The 24,793-nt window shown below is 56.6% G+C and overlaps 7 protein-coding genes across 7 annotated transcripts; 3 read left to right on the forward strand and 4 right to left on the reverse strand.

Moving 5' to 3' along the window:
* Positions 1 to 3,432: 3,432 nt before the first annotated feature.
* Positions 3,433 to 4,350, reverse strand: CCM_03608 (ThiJ/PfpI; the record flags this gene model as incomplete). Its single annotated transcript, XM_006668759.1, has 3 exons — positions 3,433 to 4,132; positions 4,204 to 4,233; positions 4,343 to 4,350. The coding sequence occupies 3 exons, from the start codon at positions 4,348 to 4,350 to the stop codon at positions 3,433 to 3,435; spliced, it is 738 nt and encodes a 245-aa protein (XP_006668822.1).
* Positions 4,351 to 6,125: 1,775 nt separating this feature from the next.
* On the forward strand, positions 6,126 to 9,923 carry CCM_03609 (C-5 cytosine methyltransferase DmtA; the record flags this gene model as incomplete). Its single annotated transcript, XM_006668760.1, has 6 exons — positions 6,126 to 6,206; positions 6,275 to 7,291; positions 7,356 to 7,542; positions 7,917 to 7,997; positions 8,065 to 8,902; positions 8,945 to 9,923. 6 exons carry the CDS (start codon positions 6,126 to 6,128, stop codon positions 9,921 to 9,923), a joined length of 3,183 nt encoding a protein of 1,060 aa, XP_006668823.1.
* Positions 9,924 to 10,633: 710 nt separating this feature from the next.
* On the forward strand, positions 10,634 to 11,473 carry CCM_03610 (uncharacterized protein; the record flags this gene model as incomplete). The annotated part of the gene is made up of 1 exon (XM_006668761.1): positions 10,634 to 11,473. The coding sequence occupies one exon, from the start codon at positions 10,634 to 10,636 to the stop codon at positions 11,471 to 11,473; it is 840 nt and encodes a 279-aa protein (XP_006668824.1).
* A 503-nt stretch (positions 11,474 to 11,976) lies between these two features.
* On the forward strand, positions 11,977 to 13,506 carry CCM_03611 (chitin biosynthesis protein (Chs5), putative; the record flags this gene model as incomplete). The annotated part of the gene is made up of 3 exons (XM_006668762.1): positions 11,977 to 12,060; positions 12,114 to 12,275; positions 12,385 to 13,506. The coding sequence occupies 3 exons, from the start codon at positions 11,977 to 11,979 to the stop codon at positions 13,504 to 13,506; spliced, it is 1,368 nt and encodes a 455-aa protein (XP_006668825.1).
* Positions 13,507 to 14,042: 536 nt separating this feature from the next.
* Positions 14,043 to 17,612, reverse strand: CCM_03612 (uncharacterized protein; the record flags this gene model as incomplete). The annotated part of the gene is made up of 5 exons (XM_006668763.1): positions 14,043 to 16,415; positions 16,481 to 16,515; positions 16,598 to 16,787; positions 17,327 to 17,530; positions 17,574 to 17,612. The coding sequence occupies 5 exons, from the start codon at positions 17,610 to 17,612 to the stop codon at positions 14,043 to 14,045; spliced, it is 2,841 nt and encodes a 946-aa protein (XP_006668826.1).
* Positions 17,613 to 20,083: 2,471 nt separating this feature from the next.
* Positions 20,084 to 22,751, reverse strand: CCM_03613 (IBR finger domain protein; the record flags this gene model as incomplete). Its single annotated transcript, XM_006668764.1, has 4 exons — positions 20,084 to 20,327; positions 20,379 to 20,411; positions 20,748 to 22,157; positions 22,210 to 22,751. The coding sequence occupies 4 exons, from the start codon at positions 22,749 to 22,751 to the stop codon at positions 20,084 to 20,086; spliced, it is 2,229 nt and encodes a 742-aa protein (XP_006668827.1).
* A 719-nt stretch (positions 22,752 to 23,470) lies between these two features.
* CCM_03614 (uncharacterized protein) lies at positions 23,471 to 24,378 on the reverse strand (the record flags this gene model as incomplete). The annotated part of the gene is made up of 3 exons (XM_006668765.1): positions 23,471 to 23,681; positions 23,871 to 23,924; positions 24,233 to 24,378. The coding sequence occupies 3 exons, from the start codon at positions 24,376 to 24,378 to the stop codon at positions 23,471 to 23,473; spliced, it is 411 nt and encodes a 136-aa protein (XP_006668828.1).
* Positions 24,379 to 24,793: the final 415 nt, after the last annotated feature.

Consider the following 24,793-nt stretch of genomic DNA (forward strand, 5'->3'; position numbering starts at 1 on the left):
CACGTTTGAACAAGTTGCCAAGTCCCAGCAGTGATAACAGCATTCGTGTGCGCGGCAGGGCTTTTCAGCAACCTCGCTAGAGCGCCTAGCAAGAGGGCCGAATCATGGCGTTCCGAGGCTAATCGCGATTTGAGTCAAAAAGGGAGAAAGGTACAGATTAACTATAGAACATAGCCTTTGAAGGCAAGACACGTTTATAAGGATACGTGATGGGTAATTCCCAGATACCCCACCACACAATCTTTGTGTTGCATCACAAGGCAGTCTGAGGAGTCTGAGGCGTTCAGCTGATAGCATGCATACTCAAGACTCCAGGTCTAGACCCGTGTCGAAGCGTGGCTTCATCCATCCATCGTCAAGCAAGCGGGTCTAAGGCTGAATCTCCCAGAAGCCCGCGACTTTCTTATTTCAAAGTCTAAAAAGTCTCGTATCCGCGGCTGATTCGATTTGCAGTAAGAGGTGCATAGATAAAAGGTCACGATGCGCCCCTGAGAGTCCGCGACGGACCCTGACGAGACCCTGACGAGGAAAGGCGGCCCCCCGGCTTCACATCATGGACCTCTTCGCAAAGGCTGTCAAAAGTGGCATCGCCAAAGGCGTAGCCATTGGGCAGCAACAACTTCAGCAGCACCTGGCCAGGCAGCGCGACACTGGCAATGACGATACCAGCGGTTATTATGGCGCGCCCAGTTCCGGCAGCAACACCAACTCATATTCGGTAACAAATATTCAATCCCGGAAGAAAGATTTGACTGATGAACATTGCTAAGTCGCTATTCGCCTCCGTAGCCTGTCCCGCAGCAGCAGCAGCAGCAGCACCAGCAATATGCCGCAACGTACAATGGAGTGCCGCCGCCATTGCCTCCCAGACAGTATCAACCACCTCAGCCGCAGCCGCAGCCGAATTATCATTCGCAACCAGCGCCGCAAAATTTACCTGTCAACTATAACTATGAAAGCGCAGCGCCATCACGACCAGAGTACTCGTATGGCTCCATTATGCCGCCGCCGCCTCCGTCGTACATACCGCCAACTTCCTCGAATGGCGCCACATACTCGCAATACACCGCACCTCCGTCCGTTCAGCCACTAGGCACGAGCGCATATGGTGAAAATAGAAACAGTCTCAACGACAATTCCCAGTTTCAGCAGCAATCACATGAAATTACAGCAGGTTTTCGACCTGCTGCTGAAACTCCTGCGCCAATCGTGGATGGCCGTTATGGGCAGCAATCAACACAGCGATTGTATGCGCGTGCGAACGGCGACGGTTATTATATAGGCGATCCCACAACCCATGAGACTTCATCGCAGAGCCAGCAACTTGGGGAATCGCGAACCTATGCTGCACCTCCTGTGATAGTGGCCACTTACGAAACTCAGCCACAACCTATCATACAACAGGAGCCCGCAACGCACAGCGCGCCACCAGCAATAGAAACGCGACCAAGTGCACTGCCGAGAGCTCAAATTGAGGAGAACCAAAAACCAGACAATACTGCCTCATCGTCAGTCGAACAACAAATGTCCAGTCTCAGTTTGAGCGCCCCTTCAAAGATACCCGAGGCGGAAACTAGGAGCCACCAGAACAAAAAGCGCACTCAACCACCCCCGATCCTAGAAGACGGCCCCGGAAAAGAGGTAGTCCGTTTCTGTCCCCAACACAGATTGGTAGACTATCCGCTTTATTGGCATTACTTGGCTGATCTCCCCGACTCTCCGATCTGCACGAGGTGCTATGCGGATTATATCGAGTCCACGCCGTTGGCGGACAAGTTTGAAAGGAGACTCGCCGGGCCAGACACTGTGCTTTCCTGCCACTTTCGCTATGCACGCGTCCAGAATATTCTCTGGCCGGCAGCTTTGAAATCGCATAGCGTCGAGAGTCTCAAAGCCTTCCTGTCCCACCGCCTTGTCGTGCCCAATTGCAAGGGGCGAGCAACCACTTCGGGCGCGGGTGGAATCAAGTACTATGGCATGAAAAACGACGATATAAACGGCTTCATCGCATGTGAGGCGTGCTTCGAAGACCACATTGCCGGTACCGCGTTTGAGTCACAGTTCGAACCGTACAAGCACGAGCAAAAGGAGAATCGGTGGACGTGCGATGCGAGTATCCAATACGTTCCAAAGGCGCTTGCGACTTTTTCGAAGCGCAACGACTGGCGTGCGTTTGTCGAGGGTGCAAGCCGCCGATTCAAGGCGCCCGCGTGCGAGGGCAAGGAAACTTCCCGAGCAGACAGTGGAAGCTGGTACACAACGCGACAAAAGCTGGACAACTTTCAAGTCTGCGAGGCGTGTTACATGGACAAGGTCGAGCTCGATCCGTTTTCCGCCGAGTATGAACAGATACCAGGGTCCACCAACGTTGACGAATACATTGAATATTTGCGCCAGCGCTGGACCTGCTCGCTACCCAGCAGCTCGCTGCCTATGATGTTTGCGCTGGAAGTCGCCGAGACCAACGAGGACTTTGCCGCCTTTTACAAATCCGCCTCGGCCATTGTCAAACTAGTACCTTGCACGAAATACGGCGTCATTCGCGGCAACTGGTGGACGGTCAAGGGTGGCTGCGACGACTTTGACCTGTGCGAGGCCTGCCACGAGGGCATCATGAAGCCCTACGGACTCGACCGGTTTCTCGAGCCGAAGCAGCGCGGGCCGGAGGAGACGATCATCTGCGACTTCTGCACGGCCGCGCCGCGCTTCAACGAGTACCTGAACAAGTTTGTGGAAACGCTGGACCGCGGCATCTTCAGCTGCTTCGCCGACCACATTCGCACCTTTGCTGGCGTCAAGGCGTGCCCTGGCCGCGACTCGGCCGACAAGACCAAGTGGTGGGGGTACGGCGAGGCGCTCTTCTGCGAGCACTGCTATCTGGCATATGTCCGGCACACCCCTCTCAGCGACCACATGCCCCTGCAGGGCGCATACGACGAGCGCGCGCAGATTTGCCAGATTTGGTCCCCGCGGATGCGCACCATGTGGCAGGCGGCCTGCGATGCGGGCGCACCGGGCTCAGCCGCGTCAGACGAGGAGCTGATCAAGTTCCGCGCGTTTGGCACCAGGAGACTGGAGGTCTGGCTGCAGACGGTCCCGCGCATCACCTTTATCCGCGGCATGAAGGACATCAGGATGATGCAGGCCATGCAGCAGGGCCAGCTGAGTCTCATGTACAAGGGCATGAACAGCATGTCGGTGCTCTCTGGCACCGACGATGGCAACCTGCACGGGAACAGCTCGATTGGTTGGTACGAGACGGAGAATGGAGCAACGGGCGCGCAAATGTTCAACAACATGCAGCAAGGCATGGCGGACGCGAACCGCGGAGACGAGTGGATGGAGATATTCCGGTTAGAGTTGATATGGAAGGATGTGGAGTAAGTAACATATATACATTTTTATCACGAAACATCTCTACCACTTGTCAATCTATTCGTGATGTAAGTACGGCGTCAGTCTGCAGTCACCGCTGGGCGGGACCTTGTTCCAGGCTGCAAAAGGATCATCGCACGGGTCATACGTGCGCTTATGCTCGGTTGCGTTTTGGATGAGACGCACAATCTCCTCGCCATAAAACGTCTCCATGAACTCAAAAATGACATCAATGCCGGACACGACCCCCGACGCGGTCCAGATGTTGCCGTCGACGACCCAGCGCGCCGGCGACGTCCACTGCACATTGTTCCCGTTGGAGACGACGTCCTTCCACGCCCACTTGTTGGTCGTGGCGCGTTTGCCGTCGAGCACGCCGGCCTGGGCGGCCACGCCGGCGCCGGTGCACACGGTGATGAGGTAGCGGACCTTGGGGTACGTGCGGCGCACAAAGTCGACGGCGGCCGAGTTGTCGCCGAACCGCTCGCCGCCGCCGCCGGGCACGAAGAGCACGTCAATGTCGGGCGGCGGGTCGGCGAACGTGTGCGTCGGGTTGATGGACAGCTGGAAGTGGGAGCCCGCCGTGTAGCTCTCGCCCGGCGCCGGGCGCATGTGCACGGGCTCGAGCGTCTCCGCGATGAGGCTGAGGTTGAGCCGCTGCTGCGAGGAGAGGAGGAACAGGGGCTCGACGGAGCCGGAAATATCGAGCAGGTCGAACGAGTTGTACATGACGACGCCAAAGTTGCGAGGCGGATTGCTGCGTTGCAAGTCTGCAGAGTTGGTTAGTGACTGGTGGTCAGGGTTCTTCGAGGGGGGAGAGGACGGCACCTTTGCAGCTTGTACTGGGAGCAGCCAAAGCTGTCGCAGCCATAGCCAAGAGCGAGTATTTCGAGAAATACATTGTGTAAAGGAGGAGTTAGATCTGTGATGCTTGGTCGATGCACCTTGGAGGGACCTGCAGACGTACTTATACATGCGCCATGACGTTCTGCATTAGTGTCCAAAGAGACTCCAATGCGCCCGGTTCGAGCGTTATGCTGTGGGCTCACAACAAAGCCGGTAAGACGCTGGCAGCGGCAGCGGTGTATGAAACAAAGAAGCAAAGACAGCAAATTGCCAGGCTTTGCAACAAGCAGTTCCTAAAGCTTCCCGGATATAGCTGGCTGGGAGCCGTCCATGGTGCGACACGGCGGTGGGCCACAGTCACACTCAGCCTTATCCCCCGTTTCATTGACAGTACAAGCACAGGCAGTAAAAAAGCCATGGGGCTGGAGCAAACCAAACGAAAGTTCCTTCTCTGCACCTCAAAAATGTTTACACCGTGCTGCTGCATGCACGCGCGCATGTGGAACCAATCAGCTGGCCAACCAACAGCGCCCCTCCAAGCTGGCATGCAGTAAATGAACGGGTGCAGTGGCGTCGCCAACCCGTCAAAGAAGCCGCCATCCTACGAATTTACATAAAACCACATAAATTCACTCGCCCACGTAGCGGCCTGCCGAAAACGACAAGGACTGTCCTGCCTACCCGGCCGGAAGTCGGCGACAAGGGCCTGAGCGGTGTTCGGCCGTAGTCGCCCCGATGACGCCATCAAAGAAAGTCCTGCGTGCCAGTGCGCTGTCTCAATGCTCTCAGTGTTGGTCACCGGCCATGCGGGAACCACACGAGAAGGCAAATGTCTGATGATTGAGCAAGTTGATGAGGTTCTGGAACTGCAGCGATGCGCATCAGCTATAAGGTCAACCGCAGTGAATTCTTGTCCATCTCTTCTCCAGATGGTGTTGGCGACGGGCCTGTGCGTGCTACGATGAGTTGACCGGGTTTGCCAACGCTCCAACAAGTGTGTCTGTGCGCTGGTTGCCAGCATTCTGGGGAACCCCCGTGGACGTAACCGATGATCGGCGTAATCAATCTCGAAGCGGACAAATAAACACACGTCGGGCATTATCTTGCGGTCTGCACAACGAGCTGCCATGTTGTGTTACCTTTGTCGTCCTTGGTCGTCTCTTCGGGGTGATCGTGAATCCGTCTTGGCCTGGGCGGCGTCCGGTGACACGGCTCAACCAACGGCGCTTATCTAGCGTTGCATGAAGAAGAGGTAGGAGGTAGCACTTGTTGATGGGCGGTGTGGCTATGTAATTGATGACGGCTTCCAGCTTGTGTGGTGATGGAAGCATGGCGACGGGGAGAGAGGATGGCTGCTTGATGGTGAGGGTTGGACGACGAGGGATTGGACTTGACTTTGATGGTGGTTCGTCTATGGTAGACGGAAGACAGCATAAAGAATTGGAGGAAGAATTATTTCCGAATTTAGATCAGAGACGGCTTTGCTCTGCAAACGAGGACCGATCATGCAGGCCTGTTTGGTAGCCATCTGGGGGTTTCCAGCAGCCCACAAACTCCCACAACTTCCCCGGCTCCAGATCCATAAATCTACCTCTTCTATCCCACGGCCTATCCTAGACAATCCATTTCAGATTCTCCCTATTGTAGACGAATACGTCGGACTCCGATACCGAGCATAGACAAATTGTGGAGCCCGTAGAACAGCAGCGTAACACCCGATTGGCTGTCACCCGCCCGAACCGGAAAGTGGAGTCTGACTTGTCCAAGCTGTGACGCGGGTTCGCACCGTTTGTCGTTTTGCATCTCACAACACCGCAGTATATACAAACAGTTTTGTGTGCGAAAGCACAAAACGACGCATATCACGACTGATACGAGCTATGGAAACACCACAGGGATCACAAATGCAGACGCAACAGCCCCGTGCTGGCCGGCCTCGGATGGAGGAACCCGACGCCGACATCAGCGGCCACGATGAAGAGAGTGTGAGTACTCCTGGACCGCCGCTGCGCTGGACACAATCAAAATCCACCGCGGCTTACACACACACCAGTCCCGTCGGGCCCGAATGCGTCTGGCGCAGCGCAAGTACCGCTCCAAGAAGCACGACGCCCTCGCCGCTGCTGAGCTCAAGGCCACCGCGCTGGAAAGCGCCTTGCGCGGCACCCTCTCCGCCTTTCGCAGTCTGCAGACCTCGCTCCTCCAGCAGCCCGCTGGCCACGTGCCGCTAGATGTCGCCGTCGCTGTGTCCCAAACGTCGCTCGAAATCTCCAGCCTCCTGCACAGCAGCGGCGTGCAGGCGCAGGACACGCTGGGCTGCCAGCTGCTCGACTGCGCCCAGACAACGTGCGCACGGCGGGTGCTCTCGGAGCGGCTGACGCGTGCTGTGGCCGAGCTGAACCTGCAATCGCTGAAAACCGGTGGGCTGGGGTGCTTCACGCCGGAGCTGCTCGCGGGCCTCGACGCGCGGCCCAGCGAGATGCTGCTGGCGCAGCCGCAGACGCAGACGCCGGGCGCGACCGACATGGACTACGCCGGACGGTGCATCCTTCCGCCGCTGTACCGCAAGACGGAGGGCGTGGGCTACACGGTGCTGCGGCTGGCACCGCCTAAGCTGCAGCGGCTGCAATACGGCCTTACTCGCACGTGGTTCGACACGGACGTGCCGGCGCTCGCGGGCGAGTGGCTCGAGGCTGTCGATGTGGAGGAGTACCTGGCACAGCGCGGCATCCACGTCCGCGATCCGGCGCAAAAGGTCGTCACGCTGCGTCTCGGCGGGAGCGACGCCGAGGGGGACAGCTCGCCGACGTCTGCGCAGCCGTGCTGGGAGCCGGAGCTGCCCGACTGGACCATCTTTGGCATGCAGCTCGACGAGCAGCAGGATGTGCCCCGCGGCTCGCGCGCCGTCGTGGCGACGCCGGAAGGGATGGGGCAGCTGGCTATGCCGCCGCAGGGCAAGATTTCAATCGATGTGGACAAGCTGATTACGGGGCTGTCGCGTCGGAGCATCTGTCTCGGGCCGGCCCCAGGGATCCGCAGACATCATGTCGACGAAGCGATACAGGAAGCTGTGCTAATTTAGCGTACGGAGAGAACTTTCGCAGGCAGTTTGTCTCTTCTATTTTTACAGCAAGAGACTCGGTGTGGGGGATGAGTTGGGCTGGAGCTTCGCACGGCGCGCTGCGAAAGCATTCCCCAATAAACTCATGCTCCAAGCTCGGCGGTTCAACCTCCACTTCACCACGTTAGGAACAGAGCACCCTTCAGACTTGCCACAATCCGAGGACGAGTACGATCTCGGTAATGCATCATTATCGGCAGGTTGATTCGGGGTACCGCAAAATTCCCATGTCAGTATCTTCTCACCTGCTGTGGGCCCGTGGCAGTCACTGCTCCTAGGGTTCACGCAGCGCAACCTACACACCATTTTCCGCCTTCTATTACGCCCAACCTCGCTTCTCGAGGGCTTCCTCTTTCCCACACATCGAATTTTTTCGGGATCGAAATTTCCTCGGGAAGGCTGTTGTGTCGTCAGCGTCCCTTGTTCTGTTCCGGCCACCCTTGCTTGCTCTGTTGCGATTACATTTTCTTTGCGTTGTTGGAATTATCGGTGCTCGTTGCAACTGCAATTGGATTTTCCGTTTTATTTCCGCTTTATCCGTTACTATAATTGCATAATACGCTCCTTCACATAGGACATGGTGCTCCCTTGGGAGGATACAAGAAGCGACGACGACATTTACGTCCGCCCGCGATACCGAAATCGATACAGATCAGTAAGCGTGGCATCGACTTCCACTCTACTCCCCGACATCACGGACGACGATGAATATTGCGAGATAGTTGAAGAGGATGCAGAGTCTAATGTACTCTTTGCCGCTGAGGTCATCGACCTGACCAAGGACGATTCGGAAAGGTTGATTCAGCACCATCGCGCCGACGAGACCGAGCTTGACTCGGTGACGGCACCATGCGGTACTGAAGTCAAGCCTAACAACTGCATTGCAGTCCGCGACACATATTTGGGCGAGCTGAAGATTGACTTTGTGCGAGTCACGGCCATCATTCGCGATGCCTATGGGACTATCCACATCCGTGGAATACCATTCACTAGGCTACGACATTTGAACGAAAAAGTCCGGGATAGAGTCAACGAAGTCTGCATGGTTCTTCACATCCACCAGCAGCCCGGCCAGAAAGCCGATCCCCCAGTATTAGTTGACGTGCTGCCAGACTGCGTTATTCGCTGGCGAAAACTCATCCTAACAAATGCCAGATATCCAGCGCACACCGTCGACGTGGACCGATACGCCCGTCCGCACCGCTCACTGGAGCAGCAAAGGAGAGTGGTTGAGAGATCAGGGCCCATTATCTGCCGATGGAGCATCACCATCATTTACTCAATCAACGCCGCGAACAAAACCAAGGCAGAAGAGGAAATGATCCAACATTTACGAAGCGAAGACCTAGTTAGCGATGAACACCGCGTACCCGACATTAAAACTTCGGAATTATGGCGAGGCCCTCGTAAACGCGGGGGAGCTTGGAACGCGCCGCCAGAAGAAAGACCACTCCAAGCACCGATATCACGACGCCCTGATCAGTCGTATACACTTTTTGACTCCTTTTCCGGAGCTGGAGGGGTATCTCGGGGCGCTCAGGACGCAGGCTTTAAGGTACGGTACGCGATCGACAAGGAGCCCGAAGTCTAGCGGACTTATAGCGGCAACTTTCCGTACACGTGCCTCTACGAGTGCGATACTAAGAAGTACGCCGGCAAGAAGTCGCGGAAGCCAGTCGACGTCCTGCACTTGTCGCCGCCGTGCCAAGTCTGGTCGCCTGCACATACCCATACCGGTCCCAACGACGCCGCCAACACCGAGGCCCTCTATACCTGTCGCAACCTCATTAAGCAGACGCAGCCTCGCATCGTCACCCTCGAGCAGACTTTTGGTATCACGCACGCTAAGCACATTAAACACTTTTGGGCCCTCATCCGCGACTTTACCGACCTCGGCTACTCGGTCCGATGGAGCATCATCCGACTCTGTACCTGGGGCTCGCCGCAAGACCGGAAACGCCTCATCTTGATTGCTTCTGCACCGGGCGAGCGTCTACCGCCGTTTCCCGCCCCGACGCACTCGGAACACGGCCGCAACGGCACGAAGCGGTTTAATACCGTAGCCAGTACCCTCGCGCGTGTGCGCGCCGATGACGACCTGCACCGGCCGGATCAGGTGCAGTCGTTTGACCCGCCTCGCCCGGCGTGGGACGCGCACACCCTCGGCCGCACTATTACGACCGGCGGTGCCAACGCCTACCACCCGAGCGGGCGTCGCGACTTTACACTCCGCGAGCTGGCCTGCCTACAAGGCTTCCCCGCGACGCACCGCTTCGTTGGTACTAAGACCAAGATTCGGCGGCAAATTGGCAACGCGTTCCCGCCCAATACAGTGTACGTGCTGTACAAGCACCTGCACGAATGGCTGCTGCGGGAGGACAATGTAGATTGCCTGCCGGATGAGGATGTCATGGTCATTGACGACGATTCGGATTCTTCAGGGGCGGAGAGTGTGTATTTTGACGAGGTGCGACTTTCGCCAGCTATGGACGATGTCGTCATGGGGGACGCTGACGACGAGGTAATTTTCGTTGGAACAAGGGCGGGGTGTGACGATGATTGCTTTGTGGATTTGACGTAGTGGGAAAATTGTCTATATCTGAACATGTATACATCTTAGCTTTGTGGTAAGAATGGGAATTTATACGTTCGATTTATCGCTCTCTTCTAATTCAAACGTCAGCTATTGGCAGTTTCCTCTGCATGTGTCCATATTCGGAAGCCGAATCGCCGTCAGATGTAGTGTTACGGAAAATATTGCAGCAGTCCACAAATGCAATGGCGACGTTGTTGACTAAAAACTGTCCACTTAATGGCGTGCCTAAAAATCGATAGTTGCTCGTGTTCCACCAAATATACATGACCAAACATATGTCAAGAAAAAAAAATCCCGCGGAGCACAGTGGCGTTGAGCCAGTGTAACGGCTGTAGGGTTGGCAGGTGCAACGGCTGATCTAATCTTATCAATCAGCTCGTACATACATACGGAAGGCTCCACCCGAGTTAATCACCTGCCAGACGTTCTGGGGTTGCATTTATTAAAGCCGAATGGACCCTCCCTGCTTCGTAAACCGCCGTCCGACAACTCCCCCTCTCTCTGCAGAAATTGTCACGCCACTCCTTGGCATCTATTCTTTTGCGGCTTTTTCCCATTCTTATCCTGCAGTATTATTTAAAGGCACGGAGCTGCAGCCTCGACTCGGAATCTGAGACACACCCTTCACCTCCATCCTGTGTTGCCCCGTTTCACCTTAGCCGCGGACCGTTTGTCTCTAGCACCAACCCCTCAACATGAAGCTTTCCTTCGCCCTCGCCATCGTGGGCACCGTAGCCAGTGCCCTGGCCACCGACCAGCAGGCCATGGACAGCAGCGACGTGCCGCCAGCTGCTGCTCCCGCCGGGCATCGCGTCCCGACCAGCTACGAGTCGGCCGTCATGGGCCGCCGCATCCTGGGCCTGAGCAAGCTAGGCAGCTTCGCCACCGTCTTCCCCAGCAAGAAGTCCCGCCGCAGCACACTTGCCGATAACGGCGTCGAGGGCCAGCCCATTAGCCTCGTCGACTACGTAGCCGACTGCGAAGACCACGGGAACCCGACTATTCTGGCCATCAAGATTGGCACCACGTTCCGCAACGTCGACGCCGGCTCCAACCTCACTGTGTCTCTGCAGTGGGTGCCGCCGTACCCGCCTGCCAAGCGCATCGGCGTCACGGAGCTCGTCCGGTCCTTTTTTGGCCGCGGCAGCGGCGCCCCCCCCAACTCGGCCGACCCTAGCATCCCCGACACCGTGCCCTACTCGGCCGACAACCTGGCGCGCTTTGCACTCTTTGGCTACCTGGAGCCATTCAACGCGGACGCGGCCCAGACAGAGAAGCTCAAGAACTGCTACATCAAGAAGCACCCGGATAGCAAGTACTGGCTGCCGGGCAACCACATCCACACGAGCGAGTGGGCGCGTCTGGTCGTGACCAAGGTATACTGGGTCGGCGGATTCGGCGATCGTGCCTACATCGGATGGATTCCGGTCGATGAGTGGAACAGAGTCAAGGAGGAGGAATGGAAGGCCATCAAGCTGCCCGGCGAGACCAGGGGCTGGTCCGAGTGGAACGCGTATGATAACCAGGAGCTGTAATTGTCTCGGGCATCCGAACCTATAAATCAGCTGTAAAGACTAGAATTAGTAGTACTACAATGCATCCTAAATAACGACGAGATTATTAACTCCAACCTCAGTACATACATCTGCACTAACAGTTGTCCACGCATTGGGTTACCACGAACTCACGCAACGCTGCCGTGCATCCCACTTGAGGATTGGCTCAAATGCTTGGAGTAATTGACGGCTGAATATAAACAGAATGTAGAAAACATCACAGAACTGAGCCGCCATTGTCAAAACGCAGCTCACAGACAGGATGAATCACGTGACGCTGTTGTGATGGCAGCCAGCCAGCCAGCGGCGCGACCTACAAACAGCGATGGCAGCATCTTATCAGAAAGGCCATTGATAGAAAATAAATTGATCGACAGAGATGACAAGGATTCTGGACTAATTATTTACCTATCAGTATGAGGTAGCCATCCAGCTTTTGGAAAGTTGATGGCGCACTTTCCACTTAACTAGCCCCCTGCACCATGTCCACTGAGCTTCACGCCAGCTCCGCCAGCTGCCACGAAAGCAGCTCACAGGTCAGCCCTCCATTACCATCACAACCACCTGTACGCCCGCGACACCTTCCTTTCGACAACGGAGAGAGCCGTCTCATCCCGAGGCACATACATCCATCGACTGTTGGCAAAATTCATTCAACAGCAACCGGCAACAGCACAATCGCCGCAAAACCCCCCGGCACCCAGCAGCCATGCTCGTGTCCCTGACCGTCGGCAAGGTCGACGCCGGCGTCACGGTGCTCCTGACACCGGACAAACGCCTGGTAAGCTCTACCCTACCTCCCATGCAGCTATAACTTCCGGTTGAACTGCAATTGCCACAACTACGTCTGCTACCGGATGGAACGTAGCTAACGCAACCCGACCCCTCAGATCGAGTTCCCCTCCATCCTCCTGCCGCCCAACATTTCCTCGGGCAGCATCGTCGACATCAACGTGTCGCAAAATGCGACCAAGGAATCCGCCGAGGAGGCCAAGTTTCGCACACTGCAGGAGCGTATCCATGCCTGCTTTGGCGCAGCCTCGCCCCTGACGCCGGTTTTGCGGTGCCGCAACGCGACGCAGACGTCGGTGGTGCTCGAGTGGGACCCGATCGCGCTCGCCACGGCCGACCTCGTTTCGCTGACGCTGTACCGCAACGGGCAGAAGGCGGGCACGATCCCGCGCCCCCGGCAGATGCACAGCACCAAGATTAGCGGTCTCGCCGTCGACACCGAGTACACGTTTCACCTGGTGCTGCGGACGAGCGCCGGCACGCGGTCGAGCGACAAGGTGGCGGTGCGCACGCACAAAATGACGGACCTGAGCGGCATCACCATTACGGCGGGCTTCCTCCCGGCGGCGCACCGCGAGGCGCTGGCGCGCGCGGTGGAGCGCATCGGCGCCAAGATGGCCGACGGCGTGCGCATCGATACGACGCACTTTGTAACGACCGAGGGCCGCGGCACGGCGTGGGAAAAGGCTGTCGAAACGAATATACCCGTGGTCCGCCCCGAGTGGGTCGATGCCTGCGAGAAGAACGGCCGCATTCTGGGTGTGACCAAGTTTTACCTTGATGCCATGCGGCCCGGCCCCCCGAGCGAGGCTACGCCGACGTCGACGCCGCCGCCGCAGCCGACTACGCAAAAGAACCTGCCTCAGCCTCCACCACCTCCAGAGAGCAAGGAGGAGGAGGCGGGTGAGGAGAGCGTGGTTGAGGGCCAGGAGGACGCTCCTACCCGTGAGGAACGGAAGTCTGCGGTGGCGAGGGGCAAAGAAGGCGAGGTGGAACCAAAGGCCCGCCGTCCGAGCCATGATGAGGAGCAAAAGATGAGGCTCGAGGACAAGGATGGCCAGAAATTTGCGCTGCGCCCTGAGGGCAGCAGGGCGTCCGTGACGGTGGAGGAAGAAGACACCGAAGAGGCACAGGATGACAAGGAGGAGGCGGAGGCCAAGGAGGCCAAGAAGCCCGCTTCGACGGCTGATGGTGATTCGTTTCAGGAGGTGCAGCTATAATGCCTGTGATATCGCGGGGAAAGAGATCAGTGCCAGTAGGCATGGGAGAAAAAATGAAGAGCTTAGGGAACATTAGCTACATGGTTTTTTATTTCATGATGCCCAACTATATATAATACAGAAGATTCCATCAAATCCATACGCACTTGTCTATACAACTTGGGTATGTCTGTGCATTTATGTCCCAGGCTCACCCTATCAACGTAACGGTGTGTCTACGTGTGCCAGGGGCTCACACGATCAAGGCCGCGTTGTTAATGCAAGAGCGTAGGGGCATAATGGTATGTATTAAGATATATTTTTTGCTGGTCTCACATTTTGAGCTTCCTTGCTCTCCACGACGAGAGCAAGGAAATAAAGACAAACCAAAAAAAAAAAAAAAAAAAAAAAGAACAAATTGTCTAGACACGGAGGTATATATCGCTAATAGACAATAAACATGTACAGACTAGGAAAAATCAAACGAATGCAACAAGGGCTTTCTTGCCCTTTCTCGCCAATGGACAATACATGAAGACGTCACAAGACCAGGCAAACTACACCCACAGGCGATTGCTCACCGGTCTCGGACGCAGCGGCATCGGCGGCACGTCGCTCCCCGAGACGCTACGCGGGGCAGGTGGCGGCCTGGGGCGCGAGTTGGACGAGCGGGTGCTGCTCGTCTCCGGACGGGCGCCGCCGGCAGCGAGCTCGCGCATAAGCGGCTCGATGGAGCCCATACCGCTGGCATCGGGCTGGCCGTAGCGGCGGTCGAGCAGGTCACGCTCTTCGCGACGCATCAGCTCCTCGAGCATGCGCTCGCGGGAGAGGCTCGCGCGGCGGATAAGATGCCTGCGGTGCGAGGCGCGCGGCGTGAGGCCGGCTGCGTTGGCGGTGGTCCCGTCATCCGAGGCCCAGTCGCGCAGGGGGGTTGCGTCGTCGAGGCTGGATGTGGCGGCCACGATACCGCGGCGGCTGTTGTGGACATCTTCGAGCATGGGCACGAGGGCGCGCAACCACAGGTCGCCGTTGCGCTCGAGGCGGCGCACGCGGCTCTCCATGTCGCGCAGGCGCTGCTCGCGGTAGGTCTCGTACAGGTGCAGGATCTCGCGCTCGGGGTCAGTGACGGTGACGCCGGCGTACGAGGCGGCGCGCGGGGCGACGAGTGGTCGTCGGGGTTGCTGCGTGGTCTTGGCGACGACGCTGGCCTCGCGCGTGTTGCGGTCCTGCTGCTGCCACTCGCGGCGGCGGGTCAGCGACGTGCGCGTGCCGTCGAAGCCGTGCTTTTGCGCGGGTGACGTCTCGGTGGACGTTGGTGGCGTGGGGAGCGTCGTGACGGACTCGGGCGGCACCTCGACGACGGAGTTTGCGTCGTCGTCGTCGGCAGTGGCTGCGGGATCTTTGTTGGCGGCCTCGTCGTCTGGGTGCATGTCGACGACGACCATAATGGTTGATAGCTTCGGCCCGGACTCAGCTGTGGCTGTGGGAGCGCAATGGTCCTTGGTAGGCGATGTTATTGACCGATTCCTGCCCTCGGTCGCTGTGGGGGACGGTAGCGTACCGAGTTTCGAGCTGCGTGCCGCCGCAATGTCGCGGAACTTCTTATCGCGCACCTTTTCGCGGCGGCTCTTGACAGAGTTGATGCTCGCAGGCGGCGAGGGCGACCGCACGCGGCTGACGACCGGGTTGTCGGTGACCTGAGTCACTTTTGGTTGCTTGGCTGCTGGCTGCTTGTCGGCCGGCCGCGCGGGTCGCAGGCTGGAGGTCGATTTTCGGGAAATAGGCGAAGTGTTTAAAGATACTGGCGGGTGCCCCGTGCGTCGTTCAGTGTTGCGACGCACTGCGCCATCGTGTGGCATGGGCGAGGGGTTTCTATTATGAGGTTCTTCCGCAATCACTTCGTCAATCGAGGACGCGTGATGATGCTTACTACGCGGCGGAGCAGCCATGCTAGAACCGCGCGATGGATACGCTGCGCGGACAAATTCGGCAGTCTGACGCGAGGCAATCCTGGAACGAGTCTCTTCGGTGCCATCGTAGGCAGCAGTCGTGGCTTGCTGGGCATGAGAGGATGCCTCTGGTTCGGACTGGGCCAGCGGCCAGTGTTCAGAGTCGTCGGGAGACGAAGGCACAGGTGACGGTGGCATCATGCGGCGGTTTCGTAGCAGCTGCGGAGGATACTCTCTGTCGAAGCGGCGAGGCGAGGCGGGACTGGGCGGTAGATGGTTGTGGTTTTGGCTCGGGGAAAATGACCTGAGAACGGTGACGACGCCGTTTTTGTTCTTGAAAGTGCGGACCGCCTCGGGTAGTGGCGGAATGGTCGATTGAATGTTGTGATTGGATACAGGGTACTGGGACTTGGGATCGTCGCCAAAGTGAGAGGCGTTGAGCGGGATGGAAATGGCAATGTGACGGTGACCACCGGTGGTGACACCAGCAACTGCGGAATCGGGCAGCTGAAGGGGAGCTGGTGCTCTGCTCATGGACTTGCTCCTCCTCTTGCCCATGACGCTGAGTTTGCCCCATCTGCCGCGCTCCTCCTCCCCCGTGGCGCTGTAGGGCTGCGACATGAAGTTGTCGGGCGGCGGCTCGTGGGTGCGCAGAAACTCAATCAGAGCAGCCACATCGTCGCGACTGCGACGGCGGCGGATAACATCGCCGTGACTAAAGGTGCCGTGTAAGTCGCCTCCGAGATAGCTCGTGCGCGTGCCTCCAAAATTCAGGGCCGACATAGGACGCGAGGTAAATTGCAGGTCGGAGGGGATATCGAGGTCAGTAAAACACGGCGTTGGGATCCGAAAAGGATGCGAAGCTAAAGGCGATGGGTGCATCTTCTTGCTGTCCCATGATCCTGTAGACGACGTATTGGACTCGATAATGATGGAGAGAGGTGCAGCCGTGTTAACCATTTTCACGACTTGAATCAGCTGCTAGATTGACTGCAGGGGAGTGACGAGAGCCCAGTGCCCGTGATCTCGTGGGTTGTGGCACGGACGTTGGGAGACGGGCTCGGCGCAAAATCCCTACGGACTGCCAATGTGACAAGGGGCGTACCGGGAGAGGACCAACTTGAAATTCGAGCCACAAGCAGTAAAAATGGCGAGAGAATTACACAGCAGGCTGTCCCCAGGTGCTCGCTCCGCACTCAGTGGCTGGCGGGCTGCGGGCTGGCTGTGGTGCGATGTGAATCGTGTTTCAAATAACGTAGATTGGGGACCCTGCAGACTGGAGGCTGGAAACAGACCCGGGAAACAGTACGAAGCGGAGGCGAGACACGACGAAAAATCCGGGTATCGTCGACCCTGCAGTGAGGCCCTCGAAAAGGAGCAAGAAAGAAAGTGTGGGAAGGGGGAAAAGGAATGTTGATAGAAGCTAGTTACAGAATAACTATTTGCAAAGGAACGGGGAGATGGAGGAGGAGAAGGGACGATAGGTTACTGGTGCAACCTTGTTCAATCGAGGGCCATGACCAATTTGAGCATTTTTTTCCACCAAGGCAACACAGCATCGACAACGGGAACCCGAAAAATAGGAAGCAGGGGGCGCACAGGGGTTGGCGGGCAAGGATCGGCGCAACTTGCTAGCGATTGGCTTTTGACGAGGTGGAGGACGGACCACACAGCCGGGATCTCGACAGCAAAGCAAGCTTGTACAAGCACATTCACCAGCAAGCATGCAGGCATATGCAGCCGAGCGAGAAGATGCAAGGGTCAAGACCCCACGGCCCCCTGATCGATGAAGCTGTTGGTATTCATCGCAGTATCCGGACACTTGGTCAGTGAACGAACCTGGGAGGGGCCGCAAGTCAGTCGGGACGGGTGCACAGTTGAGCTGTTCGCACTTGAATTTCCGACACGGCGGCTACCGCTAATGAGAGCCGTTGGCTCCCGTCAGGTCTTGATTTGTGGTTCGTGAATGTAGCTTGAAGACGGGGACGCGAAGAGGGACGCGAAAAGGGACGCGAATCGGGATGAAGTGAAACGCCGACCGGTTGCGCTGTACCTCCAAGGTTCAAGGGAAACAAGAAATTGCGCTTGCTTTCCATCTCAATTCGGCAGCTGCATAATAGGTGGCCATTAGCAGCTGACGGAGGCCTTTTTGGAGCTCCCAGGGCCGGGGCCAGTCATGGTAGCTTGAACGCTAGGGCCGCCGTGCGGGCGCGCCTGTGGTGATAGAAGTAGTTAGTGAATAATGCGTTCTCATATGAGTAGTTTGCCAATGCCTTTGTGCCACCTTATTGTTAGAAGAAGTGCGCGGCAGCGGGAGGGAGTCGCACCTTATTACCACGCCATTATGACCATTACTACCCGTCCGATATTAGACAAGATCTTCCGGCTTCCGAAACTTGATACTATGCAACGGGATGATTCAGCAGCTCTTTTGTCGGCCTGTGGCCATTTGGGCAACCAGGCGCATGTCTCAGCGCAAACTGTGAGAAACCGGTTGCGAGCGTGTTATCGTTACGTGGTTGCGACTCGCAGGTCATGTACTAGCAGTGAGCGCTACCAGGGCAAGGATCACAGGTCGAGGCAGGTGGCAGGTGTTGATGAAGCCCGAGGCAGGGACCATGTCTCGGACCACGGCCACCCTTTCTTTGACTTTGCCTCGTGGTGGAATCATTTCTGCGCGGTGGCGGCTGCGCCCAGACTCTGTTGCATTGTCCCAACAACGCCATACTTTATGCAGTTGATGGCAGGGCGGGCGGGAAGTCTAAGCGTCGCGTTGATTTTCCTTTCTTTTCGAAAGTGGGAGTGGCGGCATAATGACAATTAATGGATGGTGATTACCCCGATGTTTGTAAAAAGCAAAGACGACGACGATTGACACTTTCATCGTGGCGGGCGGTTGGCGTTGGCAGCTGGCAGCAGCCCAACAACGGAACAACAAACGGCGCACAGTACAAATTACTCCGTATTCGTACGTACACGGAACTGAGACCAAGCTGTAGATACTGGGTTTTGTGCTTTACTTTCAGCACCTCATCTCGTGATGCTTCATTTCTCTTTTGTCAACGCCAATGCACAGCGCCACGCGCAATTGTGCTGTCTTTGGTCTGGTTTACCATGCTGTAACAAAGACCATCCAAAAAGAAAACTCCGCCCATTATCCGTAACTATGATTAACCCGCTCTTTTTCTTTCTTCAAGTCCCGCCAATCCGCTTACCTGCACCCGCTTTCCGCCCCAATCTCCCCTTGCATGCGCCAAATGAACAACTCCAGCCTGAGTCCGCAGCCATGTATGACGTTGGCCAGAGCCCCTCGCGCACAGTCAGTGAACGCGCTTTCGCAGCAGCGGCATTTACGTTTCTCGGGTCGTTTTCCCCCAATTTAGGTTGCATAAGGAGCTGAGAAGAAGTGGAAATACCTCAAAAAGGGACAAGCTTCCAGGAACGAGACCAGGCAACCAAGGGGCGAACCAGGGGCTACCTAGTAGCGGTCGCTAGCTTCCATGCTGCCTCCGTGTAACCAAGACCTGAAATAAAGTTTTCGTCTCCATTTTCACTCACGTAAAAGAATTATAGAGATTGTAACTAGTAGTTGTGTGCTCATATAATGTAATGTTGACTTCAGCGTGTAAAGAAGGCGGCAGCTGCCATCAGTATCTGGATCATGAGTGTGAGTAGTGATTATGCCCGCCATCGGTCCGGTTTGGCAAGGCCGAAACACGGCAAGTATTCAGCGTTGGGATGATAGTGAGTGTTAGTCTTTGGAGCCAAATGAATAGATATACCCATCAATACGTGTATTTCACTAAATTCGAAGTGCTACTCAGCTTCTTCACCTATTGATGGCAAAGAAGAGAAGAGGAAAGATAACCAAATAACGGCGAAATGTATCTACGCTAGAACCGAGGCGTAAAGAGGCAGCATCCCCGCGTCATACTATATGTGGTATTGATGGGAAGTTGTTGTCAATTAATGCGGAAAGAAGAGAATAGAAAACACAGTAGTCGGTGTGGGTATCACGTTACACATGATAACGGCGTAAGAAAAGGGAAGCAAACAAGCAAACAAGGACCTATATCTCAACCAATCTACTAACCACTCAATCTATTGTCTTCCGTGGTTGTCATGTTGACGCATCTGGGGAACGAGGCGATGCATACTGGGCGGGGGGGGGGGGCAGGTGTGGCCGAAGTACAATCCAATGCCAGTCAAGATTCCCGCAGACCATTATAGTGAGCGACCAGTGTTCTTGAATGCCTGGCTCACAAGGTAAATATAGCATGTGAACTCTGACACTGATTGAATGATGCCAAAACGACAAGCATTCCTCATGGCCACTTAAAAGCAGTTATCGAACTAACACAGATAGAACCTATAGTTAATAGTTGTTACGCGCATCCTACCTGAGCCCCATCTATTGCGTAGTATGTGGCCTGCTGTTCCGTTCTCTCGTTTCACTCTGACTAGCGAGCTAGTCACCTTGGCTCTGCAAGTTTTGATTCGACAATTCGTTGAAAATGAGCGAGAGAAAAAAATGTTCAGAAAAAGACGAGGACAAATCAGCACCACGTATTAGCCTCGCTGCAGCGCCACCACTTGTCGATCTTGGCGTCGGGACTGGAGGAGGAGTCGAGCAGCCCCAGGGCGGCGCTCTACTCCCCGCTTGTGCCCCAGCGGATTGTGGAATTCCGAAAACCTTGGGCGCAGAGCGGCAGAGGCATGATTCTACAGCGGAAAGTAAGAATGCCCCTGAACAGCGTCGCATTTGTCGACGGCAGCCCGGGCAAGCCTAGGGTAGTAGGGTCGAGTCCATCCGACCCAGCAGGATCTTGGTGAATTCGGCGGCTTGGATTAAGACGGGGGAGCGCGTTACAAAGAAGTGCCGAAAAGTCGAAACTAGTTAAAACCTGGGTATGCTTTCTGAGAAAAGGGGTATTATGATCGTACCGCTGACCTGTCAAGGTACTGCGCTCTAGCGCTCTAATCAAGATAAAGCCATGTGTAGTGGCTATAGTGGCTATATAGTATACAATATGAACAAAACATAATTAAACAAGAAACAGCAGTAGGGTAATTAGAGGGTGCAGCAATGGAAAAGGCCATCAGAGTATAAAATAGAGAAAACCCCGACAGGCTTTCATGTAAGACAAAGAAGAATTCAAAAATGTGCCGCCGTGGCCTCGTGGGATAGAACAAAAGCAAATAGGAATATTTGACAGTAAAGAGAATTGTAAGCGAAAGAGTCTAGGAAGTTCTCTTCCCCATGCAACTGGTATCAACGTTCAACATAAAAAAAAAAGGCGCGAAGCACCTTACGGACTTGCCTGCTCCACGTACAGCTGGTCCTGCGGCCACGCCGGCGTCGCCACCGGACCGTACCGCAGGCCTTCTTCGGCCTCGCGCTCGCGGCACAGCACGTCAAGCTGGAGGCTCCAGCGAGCGCCGAGCCGAATCTGCAGCGCGCGCAGCGCGTCACCCGCGGCTTCCTCCTCGGCCGCCACGCGACTGCCCAGCACGGCTGACGCTTCCTGCTGCCGTACCGTCAGGGTCTCGACCTCGGCCTCCTGGCGGTCCAGCAGCTCCTCCACGCGGCGCGCCTGGCGCTCGCGCATCACGTTGATCTTGGCCTGGTGCTGGTGCGCCATGCCGTCGCGCAGCGTGTACTGCTGGCCGAGCTCGCGCAGGTTGCGTTCCGTGACGACGCGGCCGGCGTCGTCGCTGCTGCTGCGGCCTTGGCAGTAGGCTTCCATGTGCTTGAGACGCAGGTTGACGCTGCGCGCCGTCTGCTCGAGCGTCGCGCGCAGCTCCATCTCGGCGGCGATTTGCCGGTCCTCGAGCGCAGCCGCGGCTTTGGCGTGTCGGGCCGTCAGCGCGTCTTGCTCGTCGACGTGCTGCTCGAGGAGGGTGAGCTTGTCGGTCGCGTGCCGCGCCTGCATGGTGCCGTACGAGCGCGCGGCAAAGGCGCAGAAACGGTCGAGTTCGAGGGCTTGTTGGTGTATGAGAGCCTGCACTTGGGGGCAGCGCTGGGCGCGGCTCACGGCGTCGCGCGTCTCGGCTTCGGTCTGGGCCGTGTCCGTGTCCGTATCGTCGGGGAGCAGGGTTGACGGCGGGCGCGTCACGGCGGCGTCGCTGCTGCACATGTTAGGACAGCCGCCAGCGGTCGCATCCCAGATGGCGCCGCAGACGGCGCACATGGCCTCCTTGCAGCGACAGACGATGTGGCTGCGTCGCGGCGCCAGGCTGGCGAGGCTGCGGCAGCTGTGGCATCGCTTCCAGCGCGTGCCCTGGCCCATCTTCTTGACCGCTTCGAGCTCCCAGTCCTGCGGGCAGTCGGTGCCGAGAGCGTGCGCGCCGCGCTTACACGTGCGGCACGCGCGCGCGAGGCACTGCTGGCAGGTCACGTCCATGGGGTGCTTGTGGTGGACGACTTGACGCGCGTTGATAAAGGCACCGCATTCGCTGCTCGGGCAGTATATGCGCGCATGCTTAGGCGTGCTGAAGTGGGTGACGGCCTGGAAAAAGGCCTGCTGCGTGTCGCGGTCCAGAGCGTCTTGCAACACATGGCTCAGAAATGGCTGGGAGCAGCAGCGCGGCGGCATGCTCGCCTCATTCATACACGCCTGGCTCACGACGTATCGCATGCACCCGGAGCAATATGTGTGCTTGCATGCGAGTCCGTGCAGAGCGACCAATTTACCAGCCGGGGTGCGGCAGCCATGGCAGCACCTAATCCCCCTCGTTAGCATCCCTTGCGCCAGCATGGCTGCGGGTTACTCACTGTGAAGGGTCCGACTTCTTCTTGAACCAGGAGCGTGACTTAAACCCCGATCTGACGCTCGAAAAACTCTTGTTGGTGCTGACGCTAAAGACGCTGTGCGCCGACGAGGTGACGGCCGGCGACGACCCGTTGTGCAAGCGGACCTGCTCGAGCGATCCGCCGCCGACGGCCGCGATGAACTGGTCGTAGAGCCCAAAGCCTGTCGCGTCGCTGCACGCCAGGTCCGTGTTGGACATGGCAAAGAGGGAGGACCGCGGCGTCGCGGGCATGGATGTCGGAGATGCGGCCGAAAAGGTCTGGTCGAGCGTCGAGCCCGACGTGGACGAGGAAAAGGCGCTCGATGTAGTGCGCTTCTGGAGCGTCGAGGTTGCGATGCCAAGCGAGTTGGCTTTGGCGACGAGTGCGGCGTCCATGGCATCCTCCGTCATGCCGGCCTCCAAGCCAAGCACTTCTCGTGCGTACACATCGTGATGGATGTCGCCGGTCGCCATTGTGTCGGGTGTCTTGGGCGGCGAGTGTATCGTGATCCTGAGGGATCCCATGTCGGGCGGTGGGTGTGGCAAGCTGTTCGCGTATTATACGGGAATGCTACCGATCTTGTCGCGGCCGAGGAACTGGTAGGGATAGCCTGTTATATAACGAAATGAGATATTCTTGCCGGTTAGGCCGCCAGCGATGCATGGCAAACGACTCATTTCTTTTTTTTTTATCTCCTATTGGACAAACATGGCCGTGTTCCCACACCAAAAGCAATGCGGCCCATGTCTGAGAGTAACCCAGCCAGTGGAAGCTCTTTAGCAATGTCGGGGAGTCTGGGGCTCATCGGGCCGGGCAGGGACAGGGCTACAAATCGAGGGAACCGTGTCGAGTTGGGCAGAGAGAGAAATCACCGGGGGCACTGGTGGGGGTACGCAAAGCCCTCCCTTGTAATTTGTACGGAGTAACTTATTTAGGGTTATTAGTTGATGAGCTTCCAGCCAAGCAGAGGCCGCCATCTGGCACCCTCCACTGTTAGCTTGGCTCTATTTTCCTTGTTTATTAGTTCGTGACTAGGTACGAATACACACAGTGTGACACAGACGAGCTTTGCTTCTTTGTCAATGCCGTCTCCAAATGATCGCGCGTTGTCCTGAGCGTTGGGACAAAGGTGTTCAACAGTGAGCCATGTTTATTTTTTATTTTGTTTTGCCACTCGAACCTTGGCAACCAAGATGGTCACCGTCAACCATGACGTCTGGGCCACACCTTCTGAACGAACTAGTTAGGCGTTGTAGAATGTTGAATGGGCGGCGGCAGCTGAAGGCCCGCGCAACACAGACCCCAAGCTGAGTATGAAACGATCTGCACCATGGGCCCAGGAAGCTTCCACCTGCATGGTCCGTCTGGTGGGTGGTGACTGTGAAAACTCGGGAACTTTGGAGCGCAACGCTTCTCTGAGTCCCAGCTGGCCCGCTGTCGGGGCGTGTCGCTGACTGCAGAAAACCGTGCTGCTTCACAGAAAAAGAACTATCCGCGAGAGCGTAACGCTGGATCGCACAGCGGCATATGTCGTGCATCCTGCCGCCGACGGCACACGATCTGTGTGAGTGGTATCATGTACCACCAGTATGTAAGGACTGTCGCGTCACACGACGAACTCGTTTTTGTTTTTGATGGCGTACTATGTAGGCGGCCAAGTGGCTTCGCGGACGGGAACTAGGCCACCCGTCATGAAGCTAGTTGCCTAATAAGTCGGTAACTAAAATAACTATTAAGTTACTCGTGGTATCCCCTTTACTGTAGTTGCAGGTTTACAGCACGCCCTCGCTTGCGGCTCCCCGATGACCTGCCAACGCCGCTTCTTTTTCCAGCACTTGTAGTAGCATGCAGGGCGAATTTTATACTTTCTTGGCTAGAGACGCAAAACGACGAGTTAGCCGTTGCAGGTTGAGACCCTCCAGCTCCGTCAGAAACTAGAACGAGGCTGACCTGCTCCTCGGACAAGGTTCGCGGGATTATCTGCTATTTCTCTTCGGCTGAAGACTCTGCTCGGCAGGGGAATGCGAGGGGCATGCGAGGGGGATGTGATACAGGGTGCAGGGCTCCGGGCAGATTGCAAATGTGATGAGCCATGTCTTTGAGCCAGGATCGGAAGACGCAGGATCCGTTAGGATTGGGGGGCGGGGACATGTCGTGGACAAGCGAGGCATCTACGGACAATTTATTACAAAGTATTTATGCGGGCGCTCCGTACATTCGATCGCAAGGATGATCGTGCTTTGCAATCCAGGGTCGTGCTCTTGCCCATCCCTCAGGGCATTCATCTACTAGTGAGTTGGGGACGAGGTCGGCTGATTAAATACCCATTCGTTAAACATCGGGTGACACTATGTATGACACTGCTCAAAATGCGCCCGAGTTCCGTGCACTATGAAAATAGAAGCCATAAAAATTGCACCATCGTCGATGCCGACACTCCCGAGCCCCCTTCTGACGGAACGGCCCTTGTCCTCTAACTAGCCGCCTGTCTTGCAATCCGAGACACTCTGGACATCCTGGCGGTGTATGTACACAACGCTCGTCCGGGAATGTGAACGGCTCCGAA

This window comes from Cordyceps militaris, assembly GCF_000225605.1.
Source record: "Cordyceps militaris CM01 unplaced genomic scaffold CCM_S00002, whole genome shotgun sequence".
Taxonomy (NCBI): Eukaryota; Fungi; Ascomycota; class Sordariomycetes; order Hypocreales; family Cordycipitaceae; genus Cordyceps; species Cordyceps militaris.